Source organism: Schistocerca americana, chromosome 3 (assembly GCF_021461395.2).
Source record: "Schistocerca americana isolate TAMUIC-IGC-003095 chromosome 3, iqSchAmer2.1, whole genome shotgun sequence".
NCBI lineage: Eukaryota > Metazoa > Arthropoda > Insecta > Orthoptera > Acrididae > Schistocerca > Schistocerca americana.
Window position 1 is genome coordinate 915,818,498 of NC_060121.1, and position 24,151 is coordinate 915,842,648.

At 41.7% G+C, this 24,151-nt stretch overlaps 1 protein-coding gene across 1 annotated transcript in view; it reads right to left on the reverse strand.

The window, feature by feature from the left end:
- The window catches only part of LOC124605690 (serine/threonine-protein kinase meng-po), a 373,132-nt gene that overhangs the window by 246,005 nt on the left and 102,976 nt on the right, over positions 1-24,151 (reverse strand). The window contains exon 3 of the mRNA XM_047137545.1: positions 22,305-22,376. Within this exon, the coding sequence (XP_046993501.1) occupies positions 22,305-22,373 (69 nt within the window). The 5' untranslated portion in view covers positions 22,374-22,376. The remainder of the gene's footprint in view (positions 1-22,304; positions 22,377-24,151) is intronic.

A 24,151-nucleotide genomic window follows, 5' to 3' on the forward strand; every position in this document is an offset into this window, starting at 1 on the left:
GCTGCGGCCGGAAAAAGATCCTCCATGAAAGAGACCATCGACGACTGAAAAGAATCGTTCAACGTGACAGAAGTGCAACCCTTCCGCAAATAGCTGCAGATTTCAGTGCTGGACCATCAACAAGTGTCAGCGTGCGAACCAGTCAACGAAACGTCATCGACATCGGGTTTCGGAGCCGAAGGCCCATTCGTGTACCCTTGATGGTTGCACGACACAAAGCTTTACGTCTCGCCTGGGCCCGTCAACACCGACATTGGACTGTCGATGACTGGGAACATGTTGCGTGGTCGGTCGTGTATCGTTTCTGTGGTGTCACCGCGAGACACCACACTTGCTAGGTGGTAGCCTTTAAATCGGCAGCGGTCCATTAGTATACGCCGGACCCGCGTGTCGCCACTGTCAGTAATTGCAGACCGAGCGCCACCACACGGCAGGTCTAGAGAGACGTACTGGCACTCGCCCAGTTGTACAGCCGACTTTGCAAGGAACGGTTCACTGACAAATACGCTCTCATTTACCGAGACGATAGTTAGCATAGCCTTCAGCTACATTTGCTACGACCTAGCAAGGCGCCGTATTCAATTGATATTGAGATTCTATTAATGTATCATCAAGAGCGATGTTCTACAAATGTGGATTAAAGTTAAGTATTCCAGAAGCTACGTACTTTTCTTTATAGCATTCATTACGTATCCTGTTTCAGACCTCACGCCAGCCTGCGTGAGTTTAAGCGCGTGCCTTTCGGCTTCCTCTCATTGTGTCTAGACTGTCTTGTCTAGACACAACAGTTTCAAGTTGTATCGACCGGGATCGACGTGTACGGGTACGGAGACAACCTGATGAATCGATAGACCCTCCATGACAGCAGTGGACTATTCGAGCTGGTGGAGGCTCTGTGTAAGTAGCCTGTTTATATGTTGACAGCGCTTTAGACTGCATTAATATCACCGACAGCGCTGTGTGCCCTCTGTAAGAGACTCTGTGGCTGGTCGGACAGAGTTAGAAGTTAATAGTTAGCTATTGTGGAGGTTTGCAATGTTAGTGCGAGCGGACAGTCTGGACGTGTGTCCGTCATGGAGATTTAATATTAGTTGGATTGTAAAATGTGGGTAATGGAGTTATTGACAATTACATAATTTTTTGAACTGTATGTCACATGGTTAAGGTAAAATCTGCTAAATACATTGTTTGCTCTGCAAAAATCTTTCCTTTGGTAACCACATGCCTTTTAGTAGTTAGAGCTTACAGTAGTTAGAATCTTTTTATTTAGCTGGCTGTAGTTGGTGCAATTTCTGTAGTTCGAGTAATAAAGATTCTCTGTGATATAAACGTGTTATGAAAAAGTGTAGGTTATAGTTAGCATTTCTTCTAATTCAGGGCAATTATTTTGTGTCAATTATTTGAGCAATCAGATTGCGTTATTCTTGTATATTGTGGATAATAAATGAACAGGATATGTTTGAGTTGTATGTGGGAGGGAAAATTCTGTAGGTCAGTGTTTGAAATGAAATGACAAAAACAAGTAAAGCATTCAGCAGTTTAAGTGAAAACGTTGAAGTTTCACCTTCTCAGTTATTTCAGTTTAAGTTTCATCTGTAATGGTGTGGGGTGTGTGCGGTTGGATGATATGTCTAGATACGACTCTGACAGGTGACACGTACGTAAGCATCCTGTCTGATCACCTGCATCCATTCATGTCCATTGTGCATTCCGATTGAGTTGGCCAATTCCAGCAGGACAATGCGACACCCAACACGTCCATAATAGCTACAGGGTGGCTCCAGGAACACTATTCTCAGTTTAAACACCTCCGCTGGCCACCAGACACCGCAGACATGAACATTATTGAGCGTACCTGGGACGCCTTGCAACGTGCTGTTGAGAACAGCCCCCCTCCCCTCGTACTCTTACGGATTTACGGACAGCCCTGTAGGAGTCACGGTGTCAATTACCTCCAGCACTACTTCAGACATTAGTCGGGTCCATGCCACGTCGTGTTGCGGCATTTCTGCGTGCTCGCGGGGGCCTTAAACGATATTAGGCAGGTGTGCCAGTTTCCTTGGCTCTTCAGTGTATGTACAGAAACAGAGGATTCATTAATCTGTCACTCGTCAGTACAATGTCAATCCAAAAGATGTCAGGCCCTGATCGCTACGAAAGTTTGTAAATGTTATGTGATCGGAAAACACACAAAATCAGTCCAGTGCATGAATGTTCGAAGTTAAGCACACGCGTTGCTGGCGCACTGGAGAGAGCATGCTTGCATCTCATTGGCAGCGCCTTCGTTCGTGGCGGCTGTAGGAAACACGGTGGCGTAACCGGCGGCTGGCGTTTTTTAAAGTGCGGTGACGGAATAGCGGCCGATGCCACAGAAAGACGTCGCTTGGAAACTCTCTGTAGGCCAATTCCTTGATTGTTTTCTGGTGTAGAACCCTTACCAAACTAGGTTAGTGAAAGAGGGAAAATTCAATGAGTAGCGGCTCGATGATTTGTCATGGATTTGTTTAGCCAGTGTGAGTGAGTTAAGGAAATGCTGGCAATAAGAGCCAGTTGCCAAACATTCCACCAGGCTGACATGTTGTCGAAATCCATTTGGGTGTTACTGCAAATTTCCTAACTGATAACAGCATCATCTTTGGAAGGCCTATAATTGTAGCTCATACTATCCATTAAGTCATTAATACATAACATAAATAGCAACACCGGCCGTGGTGGCCGAGCGGCTGTAGGCGCTACAGTGTACAGGTTCGAATCTTGCCTCGGGCATGGATGTGTGTGATGTGCTTAGGTTAGTTAGGTTTAAGTAGTTCTAAGTCTAGGGGACTGATGACTTCAGAAGTTAAGTCCCATAGTGCTCAGAGCCATTTGAACCATTTGATCCTACTACAATTTTTACGAGCACATAAGACGTTCCACGGGAGGAAACTTTAAAATATGCTTTGCTCAAGTGGTAAACTGGATTCCTCGAGTAACAATACGGAGTTAGTGGAGAGATTATCAGACAACTGGCTGTAAGTATTGCATTCTATGGCTTCAGCAGAAACCTCTACAATATGCTGTTCATGCTCTAAAGCCGACGATCTTCACCCACGTAAAACATCTTTTTTTTCCCTACTTCACTCCGACGTTCCTGTTGAAACCTTGTGTAACGTACTACGAAAGTCTAACCGTGCTTTTCTTTCTGTACCTAGTGTAGCAAATCGCGTTTGACGTTTTACTGCTTGTCCGCTGTTGGTTATTTTTACCAATCGCATACATGTGGAATTTGACTTTTCAGCTTTCGGCTGTTGGAGACTTTCATACTGCAGTCTAGTCGTCGCCTCGCGCTATGTTCAATTCTTTTCTCTTGGCGGCGCGCGCATGCCCTCCCAGACGCGGGAGATTGCTACGTTGCCAGTTGCAAACGACGTACGCGCCAAGAGAAGCAGCACCATAGCATAGTATAGTTCGCAAACTTACGTTTAGGGGGGAGCGCGCAGTTCATGAAGTAAAGCCACCATGGCTGCATTAACCCTTTCGCTGCTACAGAGACGTGCTCCCCGCATTCCGCGCTGTGCGCCATTTTGTCATCACTGCACTGCTCGCCTGTGCTGACACATGGTGTTCCGACTGCTTTGACACACTTATCATTCGATTTCACAAAAACTATTTGGCCCAAAAACTTCATTTTTACACATCTTTTTGGCTGATACCTCCCTCCCCATAAATGACTTAATTTTGTTTCGATGTTCAACGCAGTTATTGTGCAGCATTAAATGTAGTAAACCATTGCACGAAATTTTGAAGAGTTTGCAGAGGTAAAAGTCCATAGTGTTTACTTTCCATATGGTCGATTTTAGTTGCCACAATGTTGAGAATGAAATGTGGACAAGATACCTAAATTTCAGTGAAATTTACTGTATAACAATATCTCATTTAATTTAAGTCACAGATAGGTGTTGTATGTAATATTGAGAAATATTCCGTCTTTCACGACTATAATAAAAGTTTTATTTATACCAGAGTCATTTCGCATTTTTCTAAAAAGTTCTGATTAAAACAAAGTTGGCAAAGTACTCCAAACTGAATTGTGGACGTAATAAAACATAGAAACTAAAATATACTGTCAGTGAGGCTCAGTGCGCAAACAATTTGTGTTTGTCACAACAGACAGCAAAACATAGATCAGTCGACGAAAACATTGAATATGATGATGTTCCCAAGGCAGCGCACAGAATTGCTTCAGACAATCAAGAAGCTCGGCAACGTACAAGCCGAAATTCTGCTCTAAATAATACTTTTAACACTGTCGCAAAAGAATATATCTCAATATGAATAGTAAAACAACGACTGCGGAAGAGAAGATATACAAACAGATAACATTAATATTATATGTGTGCCTTTTCATTGTTTTTATTGCTGTGAAAAGAAATATTGGAGGACAAAATTAGAAAAACCGAAAAATTATTGTGATTATAATGAAGAAACAAAGCACTAGAAATTTCAAAAAATTGCATTCAAACGAATAAAATTCATGAAGTAAGACACTTCGATATTGTTTTAAAAACAAGTATATATTAAGCATCGAACAAGATTTGAACTCAGAATCTTTCGCTTAGCAATGAAACACCTTAACCATTACGCTTACGTAGCTCGCCATTCAAGCTAATACCTGGAAGCTTGTAAAATATGACGCAGAATACCGACAAACACTGTATACACACTGGTATGACTATGAATTACGTTTCATTGAAGAACAATAGGAAATAAACAAATTACTGTTGTTCTTTATTGCGAAAAAGCGGTTCGTGAGAATGATAAAAACACCTGTCCTTGCTATCGCCTGAATTAGGAGGCTTATTGCTTGTTTGGTTTGACTCTGAGCACTATGGGACTTAACATCTGAGGTCATCAGTCCCCTAGAACTTAGAACTACTTAAACCTAACTAACCTAAGGACATCACACAACACCCAGTCATCACGAGGCAGAGAAAATCCCTGACCCCGCCGGGAATCGAACCCGGGAACCCGGGCGCGGGAAGAGAGAACGCTACCACACTTTGTTTGGTTCAATTAATTAATAGAATATGGAGCAATTGATATAAAGGATGCTTTTTACAAACTTTCTATAAAAGAAAGTCCACTACCAAGACATTGCTTTTGTTTGATTACATTATTTATGACTGAACGTTTCTAAAACTGAAGACACTCGTCCGTGCTTTTCACTGCAGTTGAGCTCTGGCAACGTCGTTCTCTGTTCATTGGCTGACTGTGTTTTGTGACGTCAGATGTGGAGAACGAACCTAAACTCGGCCGCCGGCGTAAATGACGCGCACTATAGTCCCAGAGACCTGCGTGAGAGGAAGGGGAGCTGCAAGTCAAATGCACCAGTGCGGTGACGTGCATTCCGCGAAGCTGCAACATAAACATACCCTCAAAATCGAACACGGCTGAACTCGACAGGCGCGTAGTTTTTTGTGCGGGAAGGGAATCCACTGACGTAACAACAAACGCCGAAGAATGCATAGCCCATTGTTTATTTGCATAATAAACAGAATATAGTCTGTACGCCGCGCTTGCCGCATTTCCCCTCCGGGACTATCGCCTAGATCTAGGGCGCAACGTCGCTTGCAGGGAGACAGCTGCCCCCCCCCTGCCGTGCCCGCTGTCGATTCGCCTTATCTGGCCACCTTGCGCCGTGCCAGCGCGCTCCCCCAGCTGCCGGCGGGTTTTATTGCCGGGGCGTGGTGTCTAGCTGCGCCTCTCCCTGCCCTCCTGCCCTTGTCTCGCTTTCGTTACCTTTACAGGCTCGCTCCGCACGCTATACAACGGTGGTACTGTGCTTCCTCACTGCATCTGACTGCGCAGCTCAGCGTTCCCAGTCTGTTGTCGGTATCTTGCGCATTCATCTCTCGTCCCAGTCACCGCCAGATCTATTTTTGACCACAACTTACCGCGTTTCTGTGCTTCATTCTTCTGCCACTCCATCCACTATCAAACCAATGTTGTTGTCACAGCCATCAGTCTAGAGTAGAGGTATTCAACATTTTTAGACTCGAATTCTATTAAACGAAATTTAGTCGATTTACAGATCTACTGTCTTAAAAATTCATAAAGGTTTAAGAGCAAAACAACATCGTAACCATTTTAATGACATAAAATACATAAAAGGTAACTTTCTCTCCATCAAAAGCCGGCCGAAGTGGCCGTGCGGTTAAAGGCGCTGCAGTCTGGAACCGCGAGACCGCTACGGTCGCAGGTTCGAATCATGCCTCGGGCATGGATGTTTATGATGTCCTTAGGTTAGTTAGGTTTAACTAGTTCTAAGTTATAGGGGACTAATGACCTCAGCAGTTGAGTCCCATAGTGCTCAGAGCCATTTGAACCATTTCTCCATCAAAAGTTCTAGGTCTACTAATCAGTTTTCAAGATATTAAACATGTGAAAAAAATGTACCCGACCGTTGTGGCCGAGCGGTTCTAGGCGCTTCAGTCTGGAACCGCGCGACCGCTATGGTCGCAGGTTCGAATCCTGCCTCGGGCATGGGTGTGTGTGGTCTCCTTAGGTTAGTTAGGTTTAAGTAGTTCTAAGTTCTAGGGGACTGATGACCTCGGATGCTCAGATCCATTTGAACCAAAAAATTTAAATATGAACCATCACAAATGGTTTAGTGAGATACTTCGGTTTGCATATCATTGGCAATTTTATTATAATCTGGTGATTAATTTTTCAGACACAACTTTTCACAGTCTGAAAGATTAGGATCAGTCAGTTTATTTCTACACTTACATTTCGCTATATCCAGCGGTTGTGGAAGTGATATTACATTTTCCGACAGCTCTAGAGACAAATTTTTTTGTAGGTGGCATTGCATATGTGGCGAAGCAATTTAAAATCGAAGATTCTTTTCATGTGTTGCTGTGATTTTACCAACAAAAGAACGGAAGCATTTACCGCTGCCTGGTCCAAAATTCCACGAAACATGAGAATTGGCCGGCGTCCTGTACATCTTGAAACAGAGTATGCATCATTTTGTAAAATAAAACCTTCCTTCCTCTGGAGCTATTATAAAATTCTATGATCTCTGATTTCTTTGTTGTATGGTCAGCATCAGGAGCACGTTGCATAGTTGACAGAAGTACCACAGATTTTCCCTTTTTAGGTGTGGAGGACACAAGTATTTTGTTCTGATGAAAAGCTAATTCGACAACAGTACTTTCTTCTTTCTGTCAGGTAAGAAACTTGGTGGGATTTCCACCTTACTTTTCTTCATCATGCCAACAATTGCCAAATTTTCTTTAAGCATATTGTATGCCAAAGGTATAGATGTGAACCAATTGTCCAATTGTCCAATTGTCACAAATCACGTGAGGAATAGTTGTGGACAGAGCTTTCACATAGTATGTTGCAGAGTATCGTTTGTCTTTCTATTCTCTTCACCCATATATGGAAGAGCATCTATCACATATCTATCACATAATATGTCCTGGCATCATACATTGCGATGAATTTGATGCCATATTTATAAGGCAAAGTAAACACAGAATGAACATTTGCTACGAAATCCTAATAGCTACTCATCAGTTTTTACATGAATATGAGGAGAGCAAATTGAGCGACAATTGGTTACAAAAGCTGTCCAGACCTCACCAATAGGTGAAAATTTATTTTCCTTATTTCTCTTGGTCTTATCATCAAATCTCAGACTATTTAGAAGAAAGTTGAATCTCACTTGAGACATAATACATTTGTACACTGGTGAACCACACCACATTTCTTCAGTGTTGAGGTATCATCTCTTTTGCTACCTGACATATAAAGTAATCCCACTAGTGCGCACATTTCTTTCCCGTCCGTTTCTTGGTGAAGATTAAAAAGAAGAAAGCTCTGGTCGGTATATGTGCATCTTTTACTTTGGATTTCCTCATTTGTCCTAGCTACACTTGTATTTAGTGATCCTCAAAACTCAGTCAAACGAGTATTTTTAAATCACTTCTTTCGCATATAAATTACGTTTCCTTAATATTGTTGAAATCTATCTTAACCAGACATCTGATTTTCCTACAACTACTTTTACGTGGCCATTCCTCTTTACTTTGTTCCGGAGAGTTACTGGAAAGTATTTTGCACTGAAGCGACAAAAGTCATAGGATAGCGATATGCTCGTATATAGAAGGCGGTAGTAACGCGTACACAAGATATAAAAGGGCACCGCATTGGCGGAGCTGATATTTCTAATCTGGAAGTTAGTGTGAAAGGGTTCCTGAAGTGACTACGCCCGCAGAGAAGGAATTAACGGACTCTGAGCGCAGAGTCGTGTACTCGGAGCTAGACGCATGGGACATTCCATTCCGTAAATCATAGGGAATTCAATATTCCGAGATCCACAGAGTGAAAAGTGTGCCGAGAATACTAAATTTCAGAGCGACCGAAGGCAGCGGCGTTTCTCAGTGCTAACAGACGAAGAACAATGCGTGAAACAACCGCAGAAATCAATGTGAGACGTACGATGAACGTATCCGATAGGACACTGAGGCGAAATTTGACGTTAATGGGCTATGACAGCAGACGACCGACTCGAGTGCCATTGCTAAGAGCACAACACAGTCTGCAGCACCTCTCCTGGGCTCTTGACCATGTTGGTTGGACCCTATACCGTGGTCTGGTCAGATGAGTCCCGATTTCAGGTGGTAGCAGCTGATGGTAGTGTTGTAGTGTGCCACAGCCCCCACGAAGTCATGGACCCAAGTTGTCAACAAGGTACTGTGCAAGCTGGTGGTGGCTCCATAACAGTGTGGGCTGTGTTTATATGAAATGGCCATTTGCAGCCATTCGTGGACTTTATTTTTCCTAAAAACGTTCTCATGTCACCGGCCACGATTGTTCGCGATTGATTTGAAGAATATTCTGGACAATTCGAGAGACTGATCGTCCGACATGGGGCACCATCAAGAGATCAGTTGGTGCACAAAGCCTCGAAACACTTTCCCGGTTACGAACGGCTATAGATGTAGCATGGCTCAGTAGTTCTGCATGGGACTTACAGCGACTTTTGGAGTGTATATAACGTCGAGTAGCTGAACTATGCCTGGCAAAAGGAGGTTCAACACAATATTACGAGGTTTTCCTTGACTTTTGTCATCTCAGTGTACATTGCTGTTGTTTACAATGATGTATCACAAATAACGCAATCAAATAGTGATAATCTTTTGTACTGTTTATTGATCAAATATTGGAGCAAAGCGAAAACAAGACTTCCTGGAAATTATTTGACCAGCATGGGATCTAGTTTTGTAAAAGCAAAAATTAATTTCTTGAAAGTATTCAGAGGAATTAAGAAAATCTTAATTATTGATTCGAGGGAAGACATACGTTTTACAAACAGCTGCTGCTAGTTATGTAAATGAAGAAGTTAATCTCTTCAAGGCCTACCTATTACGCGCATAAAAATTTATATTGGTGTTATTTGAAATGTCAATAAAAATGAAATAAAAAATAAGTCTAAAAAAACGGTCAAATATTTTGTGAAATTATTTGTGTAGAAGTAAGAAGTGAAACAGATTAGACAAAAATTTGACGCTCCTTTCAATGATGCTCGAAATCATGTTCACCAAATGACATGCTGATTGAGAATTTAAAGTTCAGTGTTTAACTCAGGACCTTAGAATTTTAAATAGTGCTGCAGTATATTCGTCATATGGCTTATGTAGACCATGCAGTCTCATCTGCTGTATATGATTTCAAGCGTCATTCAAAAGGGCACCAAATGTTTCTCCAATTTATTTTATGTGTTACTTTCAGAGAAGTCATTTTAAAAAAATATCCAATCAGTTTTTAATTGTTTTACCCGCTAATCATACTTTCATTTATGTTCAGAGTCAACCACCAGTCCCTGCATCAGTCATCGATGTTCAGCAGGCCTCTCTGCGTTTTGCTACAGTCTGCTGGCGTTTCCATCTCCCTATAGACAACATCAGCGACCGCGCACAGTTTCATGGAACTTGGTACTTCATCTACCAGATCACTCACATTTTTAATTCACCAAAGGATAGAGCAGGCCTGAATGGACTGCCTTCCGAAAGTCACGCAGCATGGCATCAACCTGTGAGCATTGTCTACTGCTCTCTGACGTCGTGAATGAACAGAGAAAGCTGAGTTCAGCTAGATCTCCATTTGCAGAAGCCACGTTAATTTTTATAGAGGACATTTTCGGTACCTAAAAAGGTCTCAATGAGTGAGTATAAAACGTTCCAATTTTCTACAGCAGATAGATTTCTGTGATATGGGCCTATCACTCTATCGCTTTGTGAGTTTTTTCGACGAGTCTTACGAAAGTGGGAAAGAGTTGCGTTTTTTATGAGCACTAGGTACCCTTCCTTGCTGCAGGTACTACGGAAAAACTGATGTTAGGACAGGAGCAACTTCTTTCACATAATCTCTGTAAAATCTCATAGATATTTCGTGCAGTTTGACGTCCTATCCACTGACGAGCGATTTTCTATTCTGCGGGCGCTTATCTCAATATGTTCTATTTCGGCGTTCGTGCGATAACTGAGAATTCTGTATTTCGTCCATCCCTCTGTAATCTTCAGTTTCCGTGCCAGTATAATCACTGAGCGACTGGATAGATGATTTTGATCTACTTAATGAGTTTATATACAACAATAAATTCTTAAAATTTATAGTCAGTTCGCATGGAAAAATTCTACTTTCGAATACATTGAACGCTTTTCACTTTGCTTTCCTAACTGTATTTTTAGTTTCATTCAAATTTTGTTGGTCAACAAGACTCTGAGTTCGCTTAAATCTGTGATGAAGTTCTCCTTGCTTTCGTGTCAACTTTCTAATATGGCTGTTGAATCACGGTGTGTCTCTCCTATCCTTCTCAAACTTACTCGGTGCGTAGACGTCTAACGCATATTGTCCAGTTCTTCCGAATTTTATTCATTTGTGCTCCACATCTTCTGTCAAGTACCTGATTATATGATACCGACTTTGCAGTTTGTTTTCTGTCACTTTTGCTAAGCGGAGATATTTCTTACCTCTCGTAACACCTACGGTCATTGATGCAACGAAGGACAGATTTGTGCCTGGGAGCGACAGAGGTAACAGATGTTCTGCAGTATCATAAAGACTTGTCTCGAGATAGAATAAATGCTTCATAGACGGTGCATATACATTCCTGTTGACACTTAAGCTCACTGTGACCCTGCTCTACATTAAATGATTAGAACGGTTCTGTTGCTCTACAACGTTAAAAGGAGCTCTAAAACATTGCTCTTACGAATCGGTTCCCTTATTAACTTAACGAACTATTTTTCCGACGAAAATGTTCCTGTCAGTCTCATACGAAACCATACCTCTGACACCGATTTTAATCGCATGATAAACCTATTATACAGCTGATGAACTGAAATGTCCCTCATTCCCGCGTTTATTACAGTAGCATTATTGGAAAAGTCGTCTGGGATATTCTCCAAGTTTTCTCCGAAACCCTCTGTCTTTATAGCTCCTAAAGTAGGTGTCTATGAAAACTTCTGATAACCAGATTTGTGCTTACGTCCACGCAGGTTATGACGGAAAACGCACATTTCTGCCCCAGATCGACACCAGCAACAAAGCACAGAATTACTCTTCCGATCAATCCCTCACCAGAAGATAGCCATCGTACCAATGCGAGCTATACCCTTATAAAGTTGTTATTAAAACGACTTTAGATAGTAAATTCCATCTTGTTTTATCTATACTATTTTTCCCTTTCCTGCCTTCCTCCAGTTCTCCCTTTTCTTTCTATTTTGTAGAGATCAGTCAATACTTAAGGCTACAAATGGTCTGTGAAACGAAAGGTACTACGTAAAGGCTTCGTGGTAACATCTGCCCACACATTCCAGAACTTTAAGGAAACAGATGTTTTGCCACGTGACTTCCACATTCTTGGCGACTCGATGAAAGGTATTTGTGGACACCATTTAGCAGCGGAGAAGAGCTCTAGTGCCTGGGAGCAACAGGGCTAACAAAGGCTCTGCATAATACTTAAAATTTATCTGGAGGTGGAATAAGTGCCTCACAAACGTTACATATAAATTCCTGTGACACACGCGAGGAAGCTGCTGTAAATACACATTGCCGACATTCGCCACGTCGGCAGCGTGGATTAATGCGTCGTAGTAAAGGCGCTCACGCATACTTTGTGATGTGCCGCCCTGCAGCTCATATTGCATTCCAGTGACACTGACGTCGTAACCTCGATACCGTTCAGTTTTTGGAGCTTCTGGATAAGATATGTAACAGGACAATTAAAACAGAAAATATACTGGAGGAGGGAGCTAAGAAAGTCTCCTCAGACATATTCATAAATAGTAAATATGTCGAGTTTCAGTTGTGATGCAATTCTATTGAACTCGCCTCTCTTTTCATAAACACAATATCGATTGCGACCAGCCGATCTATTTCGAATCAATTGCCTTAGATAAAAATTATATGTAAACTATAAACTAAAGCTCTACGAAAGTTGATCCTGATGTAGTATAACAGAAACTTTGGGCCACTACATAAAACTGCTTGAAATTATGCGTCCCTTTCCATATAGGTCTTTGTATTCGTACTTACCTTTCCTCGCGTGGTAAAAGCTTTCGAATTTTGTTTCACTTTCATAAATTATCCTCAGCTTTATTAACATGTATTGTATGTGAGAACCACCTTTTACTCGCAGAGACACAATAGATTTTGTAGGCGATAGCTTTCATAGTCTGATAAGGGAATGCTCTCATCTTAATTTTGACGGTTGTTTTAGAACGACCTATTGCAGCAATTATGGCATTTCAATCGGAACAAGAGGTCGAAATACCTCGATTCTGAAATATGATTGTTTTAATTACCATTAATTAATTAAAACATCGATAAGTTTTGCAGTACTTTGCCTAGACAAAATCCCGTTTTAGTTTCGTAATCCACTGATGAAACGGAATCGTTTACTCACCACAGCATTCTGTTTCATTTTTATTTTGTCATTTTTAGTGATTTTTCTTTTCGTATGTTTTTTGCTCTTGCACCCACTTTCAATCAGATTCATTCAATATATTATAAACACAATTTGCGTACAAACAGAACAGGCTATTTATGAAGGACTCCGAAAATAATTTCGATGCAGTGATTTATCTGCATAATACGTCATCAACATGACTTAAAATTCCTTTCTGAATAATAGAGGTAACCAAACATACAACGGTACGGACAGTTAAAATAGTACAGACAGAAATACATCGGCCCAATTAACAATCAGATTTCAACAACGCACAGCCCCCCCCCCCCCCCCCCCCCCCACACACACACACAAAGTGAACTGTTACAATTTAATTACAGTTTTTAAAATAAATTCCACTAATGATTTTATAAATGTCAAACTTCTTCGCAAACAAGAGGATTAATAAATGAGAAGAAAGCGTTTGATGTATGCGTACCAGCTCTGTAATCAGCCACTAGGATTCAGCCGAAAAAGATGTGATTAATGTGTTTGAGCTGCTCACAGTTTCAGTACAGCGGTGGTACGAGGGAAGATCGACAAAGGTATTGTCGACGGCAGCCGTGGTTTAGTATCAACCTGGCAGTGATTCTCACGAGTACCTGGGGTGGTAGTTTGGGATGCACCACACGATCATCACTGGTTCACATAGCCGGTAATTTGGGCAGCAGGCGTTTCATTTCTGATGTGTGTAATGACACAGTCCCCTAGTCGAGCTATTAAAATACATTGAAGAAGCTAGGCACTTGGTTTCTGTGCACTCCGTTTTCTGTGATGGGAAGGAGGGAGAGGGGGGGGGGGGGTGGCGCGAACGATTAGTGGTGCCACTAACCAGTCGAAGGCAATGTAGTTTGTTGTTGTAAATGACCATCCTGAAGGCCGAAACACTGGTGCAGATAGATTTCCGCGAGCGGCATCTAACGGCTGTCGGCTTTACTGACTGAAGAAGGAGGAGTGGGATGTCGTCTTAGCAGGTGGTAGCAGTGTTCAAATTTGTCTCTGCCTTTAAAACGTAAGACAACTTGTTATACATGCAAACACTTGCAATACTTCTCTAAAGGCGATGGCAATGTGTACTAAACTTTAATGCATGTAACCACAAGTTCTACAGGAGTGCGCTGGTGATCTCGTCATAACACGAATTGTAAAGTAAATGCCATAATTTCCACCAGCTCACTCTCGTTCCTTATTGGCCGTTGCCTACAGGGAGGGCCCATTTAGCTACAAGGAGATGTACTAAGGCTTTCCGCGTCATAGCTACGTCATTTTACACGTGTTAAGGCCGTTGGCTGTGCGCTATCTTCCACTTCTCTATGATGTCATCTTCATGAAGATAACGCGAGACCACATATTATCCGTGCTGTAGTGACCTGCATGTGGTGGTCAAAAACATCGAAACACCACAAACACCACGAATTACCATGCCTAACACAGTGCAGGAAACCCGTTGGCACTGAAAGCAGCTTCCAAACGTCTCAGAGTGGATCAGTACAGGTTTCTATGGTTTTCAAGGGAATTTTACACCGTTATTCCTGTAAAATAGTGGCAAGGTCAGGTAGCGAAGGTGGAGGTGGATAACGATAACGCACCCTTCTCTTAAAAGTAGACTAAAAAGCTTAATAAAACCGAGATCTTGTGAGATGCGACAATTCTTCCTCGTGTTCACAAAACCAGTCCTGGACGATGGGAGCTGTGTGGACAGAGGCCCTGTCGCCTTGGCACACAGTATCGCTACTGAGGTAACAAACATTGTATTACGTGGTGGACCTCATCAGCCAAAATAATCACATGATCCTTGGTTGTAATGAAACCTTGCAGAGTACCCTTGGAACCCATGGAATAATACGATATGGCTGCCCAAATCACCCGCGCCCTGTTTCACTCTTAGGTCGTAAACTCAGCCAGTGTGAAGCGGCGCTCATCCGACTAAATGACATGCCTCCATTGCTCCATAGTCCAGGTTGTAAGGCTTCGGCACCACGTTTCCTGTTACGGGCTTGCCTATCACCGATGAGTGATTTTGGAATTCCGTGCTTCTCTGATGTTGACAGGGTTCGCGAGTGCGACATTCATTTCTGCAGTCACTTTCGCAACTGCGTCCTCTTATTCTTCGCCCGAATCCTTTTCAATGAGCGTCTGTCACGTATTTTCAACACACAATTTCGTCCACGTTGTGACTTAGCAGATGACGTTTTTCTGCTTTCTCTGTATCCGGTATAAATCTTCGAGGCGGTCCCCCTTAGAGCACCAGACACTTCGGCTAACTTGTTTACGGAGGCACCCACCATAGGAGCACCAAGTTCGAGTTCGTTTATTTCCGACATAATGTACTCATCATTATACAGAACACTATTCTGACAAATTACACAGGTGGCGTTCTTGGTCAAATACTACAGCTCAACCTGCTGGCTTGGTTACGATCTGCTATGATGTTCAAACATGCAGCGGTGCTCCCATACTTTTGTCCAACCGCTGTGCCTCGTTAAGACGCTTGTCCTGGCCAGCAGATTCTCCAGATCTCTCACGCATTGATAACATCTGGTCACAGGCTGCCGAAAGACTGTTGCGCCACCCTCAGCCAGTCCGATTGATGAACTGAAGAGTGGAAGTGGAATACGTTCTAAGTGCCAAATCTCACATTGGTCAGGAGAATTAAAGACTGATGTATCTCTTTTAGTACGTAACTTATTTGTATCCAAAATATTAAGGCGGCATTCTGACAGCATATAATTATGCTGCCCACCTCACCACTGCGAAAAATAATGAGACTAATTAGAAACTAAATAACTGATTAAGAACATTGTCAATGCCATACCAGGATACTGACCGGTTTTAAATGCCGATAAGAAAGTTTTTGTCCGAACTGCCGTTAATACAAAGGGACAGCGTTTTATTTGTGATAATACAAGAACGGAAATACAGTAGAAATATTTTAATTAGTGCAACTGTATCAAAAACCATTCTTCATTTCTTTAACTTTTTTTAATGAGAGAATAACATAACTAAAATCATGAAAAAGATCTCACACTGTTGATATCTGTTTCTTAAATAACTCCTTCCTTGGTATCAGACGTTGCAATGTTTACCGTAAGACGCCCTGTGCTTTTGTGTCACAAATGGCAACACCATTTACAGTTCTTTCTATTTTGAAAGTGATAAGCGTTGCTGATCTTTCATTTGAAGTACATATATCTGCCATGGAGTTTCCTCTTTTTAATACATTGACGCTATTCCACTCACTTGTTTCAGAGTAAGAATTGTTAACAGCTATTTGAGTATTCCACTCACCTGTTTCAGAGTAAGAATAATTGTTAATAGCTATTTGAGTTACATGACAATGAGACATTTTGATCATACTGCATTTGGAGATTCTAATCTCCTGCTTTGATACCAGTGCTTCAGGAGTATCTTTAAAATCAAAGTAGTCAGTTGAAAGCACTGGAACGGCATTTCGAACTTCTGAGGGCAGCACTGCTTGGCACGTTTTAGTAATAAATGTCTGAAATGTTTTCTACCTGATTTGATTGTTGAAATGCGTCTCGGGGATATGAAACATGGCGCAGAGAACACAATGGCATTAAAATTGATTTTTGGAACGTTTTCCATATCCACTCTCCAGTTCCGGCCGACAGATGAAGCAGTATGGAATGATGTCCCGTATCCGTTATCCAAGCCGAGTTCGACGCGATGCTCAGACGTGTTAGAGCGATTTTTGCTGCCACGGGTGGCAACTCCGTGCTTTAAATTTGGCGTCGTGTATACGTCTAAATCATCTACAAAATTAATAATCTGTACTGTAAAGTATACGCACAGTAAGTACAATTTCGTTAATGCTGTCCTCCGTGCTGCCGCAGTTTTAATGGCCAGCCAGCAGAGTACGTCTGTTTTGAGGTGACATCTGCAGCCAGTAAACGTTTCTCCTGGACACAAGACTTCCTAATATCAGCAGCTCGTGAGCAGCACGGCATGGTGCTGCCTGTGTCGGCGGTTGTTTGTGCAGACGTGAGACACGCCCCAGCACTTGGCGCCGGGCTGGTATGAGCTAGTGTGACGTAGCCGGCGTGCGCCGAGTCCGGAAATAGCAGGCACGTCGCAGCCGCTGGCGGAATGTCTCCGTGGAGCTCTGTGAGGGAAAGGGCCGGTGGGAGATGCGCGCGTCTCTCACCCTGTGTTATGTCAGCGCACATTTGGCAGACAATGCAGATTCATCTAATGAAGTACTGTCTGAAAAAAGCTGCAGAAATACTGTCACATCTTGATAAGTCTTCAAAGTGGTACAAAGATCGACAACTTGCTTTAAATATTCAGAAAAATAAAATTTCTAACTCCCACAAACAACTGGGTGGAATAATTTGGGGGATATGAAATGGAATGAGCACGTAGACTCAGTCGTAGGTAAAGTGGCTGGAAGACAGTTTCATTGTTAAGGTGCTGGGAAAATACCAACATTCTACAATAGTGATTGCTTAAAAAACAGTCATATGAAACATGCTACAATATTGCTCGAGTGTGCAAGACCCGTACCAAATAGGACTAATAAACGATTTCTCTGCCTCGTGATGGCTGGGTGTTGTGTGATGTCCTTAGGTTAGTTAGGTTTAAGTAGTTCTAAGTTCTGGGGGACTGATGACCATAGATGTTAAGTCCCATAGTGCTCAGAGCCATTTGAGCCACTAATAAAAGAACTGAACGTCTACAGAGAATAGCAGTACAAAAATGATGACAGACTTGAGTTACTCAATGGAAAGCGACACTTTGATGCTGAAAAACAGAAATGTTAGACTCTTGAAGATAGACGCCAAATATTCTCAGAAAACCTACCTTACACACAGCACAGAGGAATATTCGCATAAGCTTCGTTTGCACATCTGACTGGGGTACTACTACATCAGTGATGTCTTTGCCGCCACCACTAGGCACTCTGGTGGTATAAACGAAACTGATAAACAGAAATCAACTAAAATAGTGCACGGACTGTGTGCACATTAGCATCACATCCTAGAATTAATGAATCGCCATTTCTCATTCATGTTTATCGCACATATGTTTACTGCTATTGATATACAAAGGAAATTAATTTATTCTGCGTATTTCCATCCACTAGCAACTCAAGTCAGAGAGCATGTGCAGGGTCCGGCAGGAAGGTGTTACAATTTTCAAAAAATTCCGACATTAATTTTTTTAAATAAATTTTAATTTTTATTCTTTTCAGAAATTACAAATGTAATGCTATTTAATAAACATAAGGCACGAACAAGAATGCATTGTAGTGCGGAAAATGACGTCATCCAAATCGTGGCTGTTCTTGTCCAGGCACTGTTACACGGGACTGGAAAAATTGTCCATACACCTATCAAGCATAGCAAGGGGAGTTCACGAGTTTCTCAAGTAATTACTTCCGAAGAAGCTTCAACAGCCTGTGGTTCTTCAAAGTAAACCCTAGATTTCATATAATCCCACAAGAAATAATCTCACGGAGAAAGATCTGGAGGTCGAAGAGGCCACTCCACGTCCCCACACAAGGAAATGAGGCGACCTGGAATATGTTCTTTTAGAAAATCCCGGGGGTGATCTTCAGTTGTCGAAAGTAGCTTCAGCCGCGCGGAGTGGCCGCGCGGTTTAAGGCGCCATGTCATGGACTGCTTGGCCCCTCCCGCCGGACGTTCGAGTCCTCCCTCGGGCATGGGTTTATTTGTTGTTCTTAGCATACGTTAGCTTAAGTTAGTTTAACTAGTGTGTAAGTATAGGGACCGATGACGAAAGCAGTTTGTTCCCTTGCGAATTCACACACTTTTGAGCATTTTTTTGAAAGTAGCTTAATCCTGTAGAAAGCTAACATTACCGAGGTCAGTCATCTTCTCAGTTCTGGCATAAAAGATTTTCACAATATCGTCAGGTAGCGCTATGAGTTGACACTCAAAGTGCATCCATTTTCTCGGAAAAAGTAGTATCCAATGATACCAAATCGGGATAATCCTCCCACATAGTTACTTTCTCACTGCGTAGTTCCCGTGGATTATTTTCCGACCTGTACCTGCAATTTTCTTTGTTCGCAGCACCTGTTAACTGAAGTTGAGTCTCATAACTCCCTATCAGAGTACTGTCATTTCAAAGGCGTCCAGCATCCCTTATGCGAACATATGCCACCGTACATAGTCATTTTGCTTCAGCTGTTGAACCACCATAGTTTTAATAGGATGAACGTGTAGGTCAAAGTGCAAAATGCGGCGAAATGACCTGTCCGAAATGCGCAGAGCGCGAGCATGTCGTACCGCTGAACGCCGAGGGCCTGTCTAACTTTGTCGATATTTTCTGCTGTTCTAACTGTCCGAACACTTCGAGCTGTTCCAGAGCTCACTGTTCCTCTCGTTCTGAAGTTCTTGAACCACTTTTATTATTGTTGGTCGAGATATGGCAGCACCGTGTTGACCAACATTGAGCTGAACGCGAAATCTTCGCTGTGTCTACGATATCGCATGACCAGTTGCAACAAAGATGTCGTAAACAAAGAAGCGTTGGTCAGATAACCAAGGCTTCATGGCTACTGAAATGACAACTAGTAACAAATTTATATCAACCACTGCGCGTGCGCTAGTTCCTTCACGCTTATGGCGGACTCTAAAACGCAACACCTCCCTGCCGTACTCTGTATTTCCGGAATACAGAAGCGTATTATTATATCAGTTAATAATTTTAGAATATCCTGCAGAGACCTTTTGAAAAACCTTGATAATTTGACAACTGCTTCACGATGCGTACGTTCATTGTTAGTCGTCTGTTGTGATGAATATTTCTGTTCTGCTACAATAACAAAATAGAGCAAAGCAGGAAGAAAAGGTAAAAACAAAATAACCTCTATCAGGACTTCAAGGGATTATCATTTATATAGAAAGGAGTCAGACCCAAAGATTCACGTGTATTCCATAACCTGTTACAGCACATAAAATTTGTGATGGGTTACGGTTGAGTTTAGGACCGAATTAAAGTATTTTCTGTTGGCAACTGCCTCCTCCCCACTGAAGAGGATCTTCACGGAAACTATCAACATTAAATGTTTAGTGTTAATTTGTAATTCGCGTTAAATAATATTTCGTAATGTTATGGCATTTATTGCATTAGAGTTAGATAGACCGAACATCCTTCTTTTCTTTCACTGTCATAGAGACACCTGTGTAGGTGAGCCACAGAATACGATTAACGTGGTGTAATACTTTAAGCTTTGCTGTATGACGAATTTATTCTGATGTTTTCTGTTAGCTCGTATCATCTACATACTTCGATCCGTCCAACCCCCACAGTTCTTTCTGAAGAACACTATTATGCAGTCTACTTTCAATCAGTGCCCAATGTAGTTCTTTTCCTATTCTTTTTTGTAGCTAGTAACTGCCTTTCATTAATTGTCTTTTCATTTGGTTGACTCGTTCTTTTCTTTACGCTTCAGATTCCACGAATTTATGACTGCTACCCTTGTTTTCATTTCTTCACATCTCATCTCGTTGCCTTCGATTTATATTCACCGAATGACGTTTTCTTAAAAAATATAGAACTAGCTATAACCACAAACCACATTTTATTCGCGCCATTAGCATATACGACCTTTTTCCCGGTTCGGTTCCCCTTCATCCTTATTTATAATATCATGTCATGGGAACATGACCCTAGAAATGTGCCGCAACTACAGATAGACTGAACAAGTTGTAACTGGTCGATAAAATCAGGTGTGCTTGAAATTAAACTCTCATAGTGTACCCATTACGGTCTGTATAAGGAGAATGTTATAATGCAGTTTTTCCATTAAGAGGAATGCCTTTCATCATTCTTTATCGATCTCAGCCCGTTGTACAATAAAAGACTCAAAAAAGGAAAGATGCGCACAATAACTCGATGAAGCAAGAAAGCATTTTTCAGTTTGCATTAATTTCAAAATTTTACTCTCCCAAAATTGCTTATTATCACCCTAAAGGTAAGTCTGTAAAAGAAATGGAAACGGAACTTAAGATTGATTTGGTGAACCCAGGCATCGAAACGTTTTCTGTTAACTTACAAAATGCAAATTTTAGAGACCAACTACGTTCATTTTTTTGGAAACGGTATCAGTTCTCTAGTTTAAGAGCCATAGGCTGTACAACACAACGGTTCTTAAAGTTTTGTCGGCGACTGCGATGGACTTCATTAGAACACTGTCGCAAACTCCTCTGCATTGCCCTTATTGGAAACACACATGAAACTGTATGGTCGAAGTTCAAATGGGTCTGAGCACTATGGGACTTAACAGCTGTGGTCAGCAGTCCCCTAGAACTTAGAACTACTTAAACCTAACTAACCTAAGGACATCACACACATCCATGCCCGAGGCAGGATTCGAACCTGCGACCGTAGCAGTCGCGCGGTTCCGGACTGCGCGCCTAGAACCGCGAGACCACCGCGGCCGGCTATGGTCGAAGTGTCAGCAAAGAATATGCTTCTTACATCTCGGTCTTTAAACCTTAGAAGCAATGAATTTTCATATCTGCAAACATAACAAAATTCGACACGTCATGGATATCAATCATTACATTACATAAAACTGCATCGAAAACAAAATTCAGAGCTCACAGTTACATTCCGGAGCATAGCCTATGTTTCGAGCATTTAAGTTTCTTCGGATGGCACGTAATATCAGACTAATTTTTGTTACTTCATGAAATGAATATATAAACTACGCAATACATGCTTTATAAAATCAGTAACCTTCCTGACGGGCTGCAAATATCATTGACAGAGGGCATCATAGGTATGCTGTTCCACGGAACCAGCAGATCGTTCCGTTCCCTCAAAGCTTCGACATGCTTCAAGAAACTGATCCCTGTACAAATGGGGAAAAGCAGGAAACGTTGGGAAGAAATGTGGCCTTGGACTCACGCCGCCGGGTTTAAAGGCGTCAGTGCAACAGACCTTGACAGACAGAGCTATGTGGGATATAGGTTTGAGTATTCGGTATCGTCATTCAAATTAAGTCCTAACGAACCTTTAACTTTGTAGTACAAAAAGCGACGGCGTAGCTAGCTAAAATCTTAGCTGAAACACAACTGTAGAAGCTACTTGATTCATATCTTACGTATAGACTCTTGTAGCGTGCATATGGTTCTCAAACGAATTCGAAACATTCGATAGGTTACATGAATAGATTCGAGGGAAGTTATAATTTGTTGTTACATACCTGCCAACGGATATTTCTTACAACGATAATAAAGGATCTCGTAGTTTAATGATTCACAAACGACATATTACGTATGCGAGCATGCTCTAGTGTAACGTCACTAACCTTCTCTAGCTCAAATTCTCTGATACGGTGGATGCTTCCTCCAATTGCCTTCTTTGATAAGCTGCCCATGACCTGAAACAGGAGACACTGATATGTAGATTGAGTGACTGTGCAAAATAATATACTTACTATTGTTACCTAATAGCAGCTCTATTTACTCTTTATTGTATTATCCTATTTTTGTTATTTCTTTGCTCTTACGTACCTGTTGTCTAATGATATACAGTAAAGATAGTAAAATTAGGGATTACAGGGTACCTACAGACAGTCGTTCTTCCAGGTGTGCCATGTGTGAGAGTAATACAAATATTGTGTGTGTGTGTGTGTGTGGGGGGGGGGGGGGGGGGGAGACTGATTTAAGTAAGTACTTTAAGGGGGGTTGGACGTCAAACGGGCCGACTTGGAGCAGGAGAGGCATCACATGACATTTTAATTTCCAGTGTCTATACTTTTACAAATAAATTCATAAAACTTTGTCAGCATGACCAGGAAGGATTCAGGATTCACACTCATTGCAGTGGAAGTTCGAAAACATAGCAAAATAATTTTTTTTAATGTGTGAAATTTCATCATTTTTTCACTTACTAATGGCTGTATTTGTTGCAATAGGTACACTTTTCTTCATAAGTTCGATTCATCGATGAATTTTGCATAGTATACATACCTACCTACAGATGTACGAAACTCTAGGATTTATTTAATTTGTGAAAAAACGAAAGAGCTGTTGTATTTTAAACTTCATGTTTAGAAAAAACACAAATTTTGTAGTTAATTACCTCAATTTTTACCCCAGTTTTTAATAGATTCGGAAAATTCTAGAGTTCCATACACCTTTAAGTATGGTTTGTATGCTGTGCAAAATTCATCGAAGAATCTCTCTTACTTATGAAGAAAAGTGTACCTATAGCAACAAATGCTGCCATTAGTAAGTGAAAAAAATGATGAAATTTCATGTATAAAAAAGTATTTCGTTATGTTTTACAACTTCCACTGCTAAGAGTGTGAACTCTTAATGTTTCCTGGTCATGCTGACAAAGTTTTAGAAATTTATTTGTAAAAGTATAGACAGTGGAAATTGAAATGTCCTGTGGTGCCTCTACTGCTCCAAGTCGGCCCCTTTGACGTCCTACCCCCCCTTCAGTAATTATTGACGGCGTACGGATTTAGTTACTGTAGGATTGGTTGGCCTCGCTACTGAATCTGCGCTGCGGTGTAGCCTGACTTGCAGGGGCGGCCGGAGCACTTCAACCAAGCGACACTTGGAGTGGGTACCGTACCGTCTGCTAAACACTAGGGACGTGGCGAGCTTGCTGAACAGGCAGAATTAGGGCAGTTAAGAGCTGCAGTTGGCAGTAGTAGAATTCAGAACAGTACAGAAGACTGAACTGTCGTGAAACATTCTAATTTAGCCACGAGGTTACATAGAAGCTGCATTCTGGTAGCTTTATTCTACACGTCTCCAGCAGCTTCACTGCTCTGAAGATCGCAGACAAAAGTATTCAAACAGCCAAAAAGGTCACGGGCATTCGTACAAGACATGGAAAAATAGTAATAATTAGAGAGGGATGAAAACAGAAAGAAAGTATTTCTGGGAGTAGTTACAGGAGGGGATTTTCAAATTAGTATGCAGCTCAGAGGGTAGAGAGTATACGATAAGCAGTTTTTATAAGCCAAATACAAGTTCAGTGCTGTCATGTTTAATGTAGCCTCTATGGGGAAAGATATTGGTAAAGAAGATCATGTAGTCAGAATGAAATTTCACTCTGCTGCGGTGTGTGAGCTGGTACGAAACTTCCTGGCAAATTGAACCTGCATGCCGGATCGTGATTCAGATCTTGGACCATTGT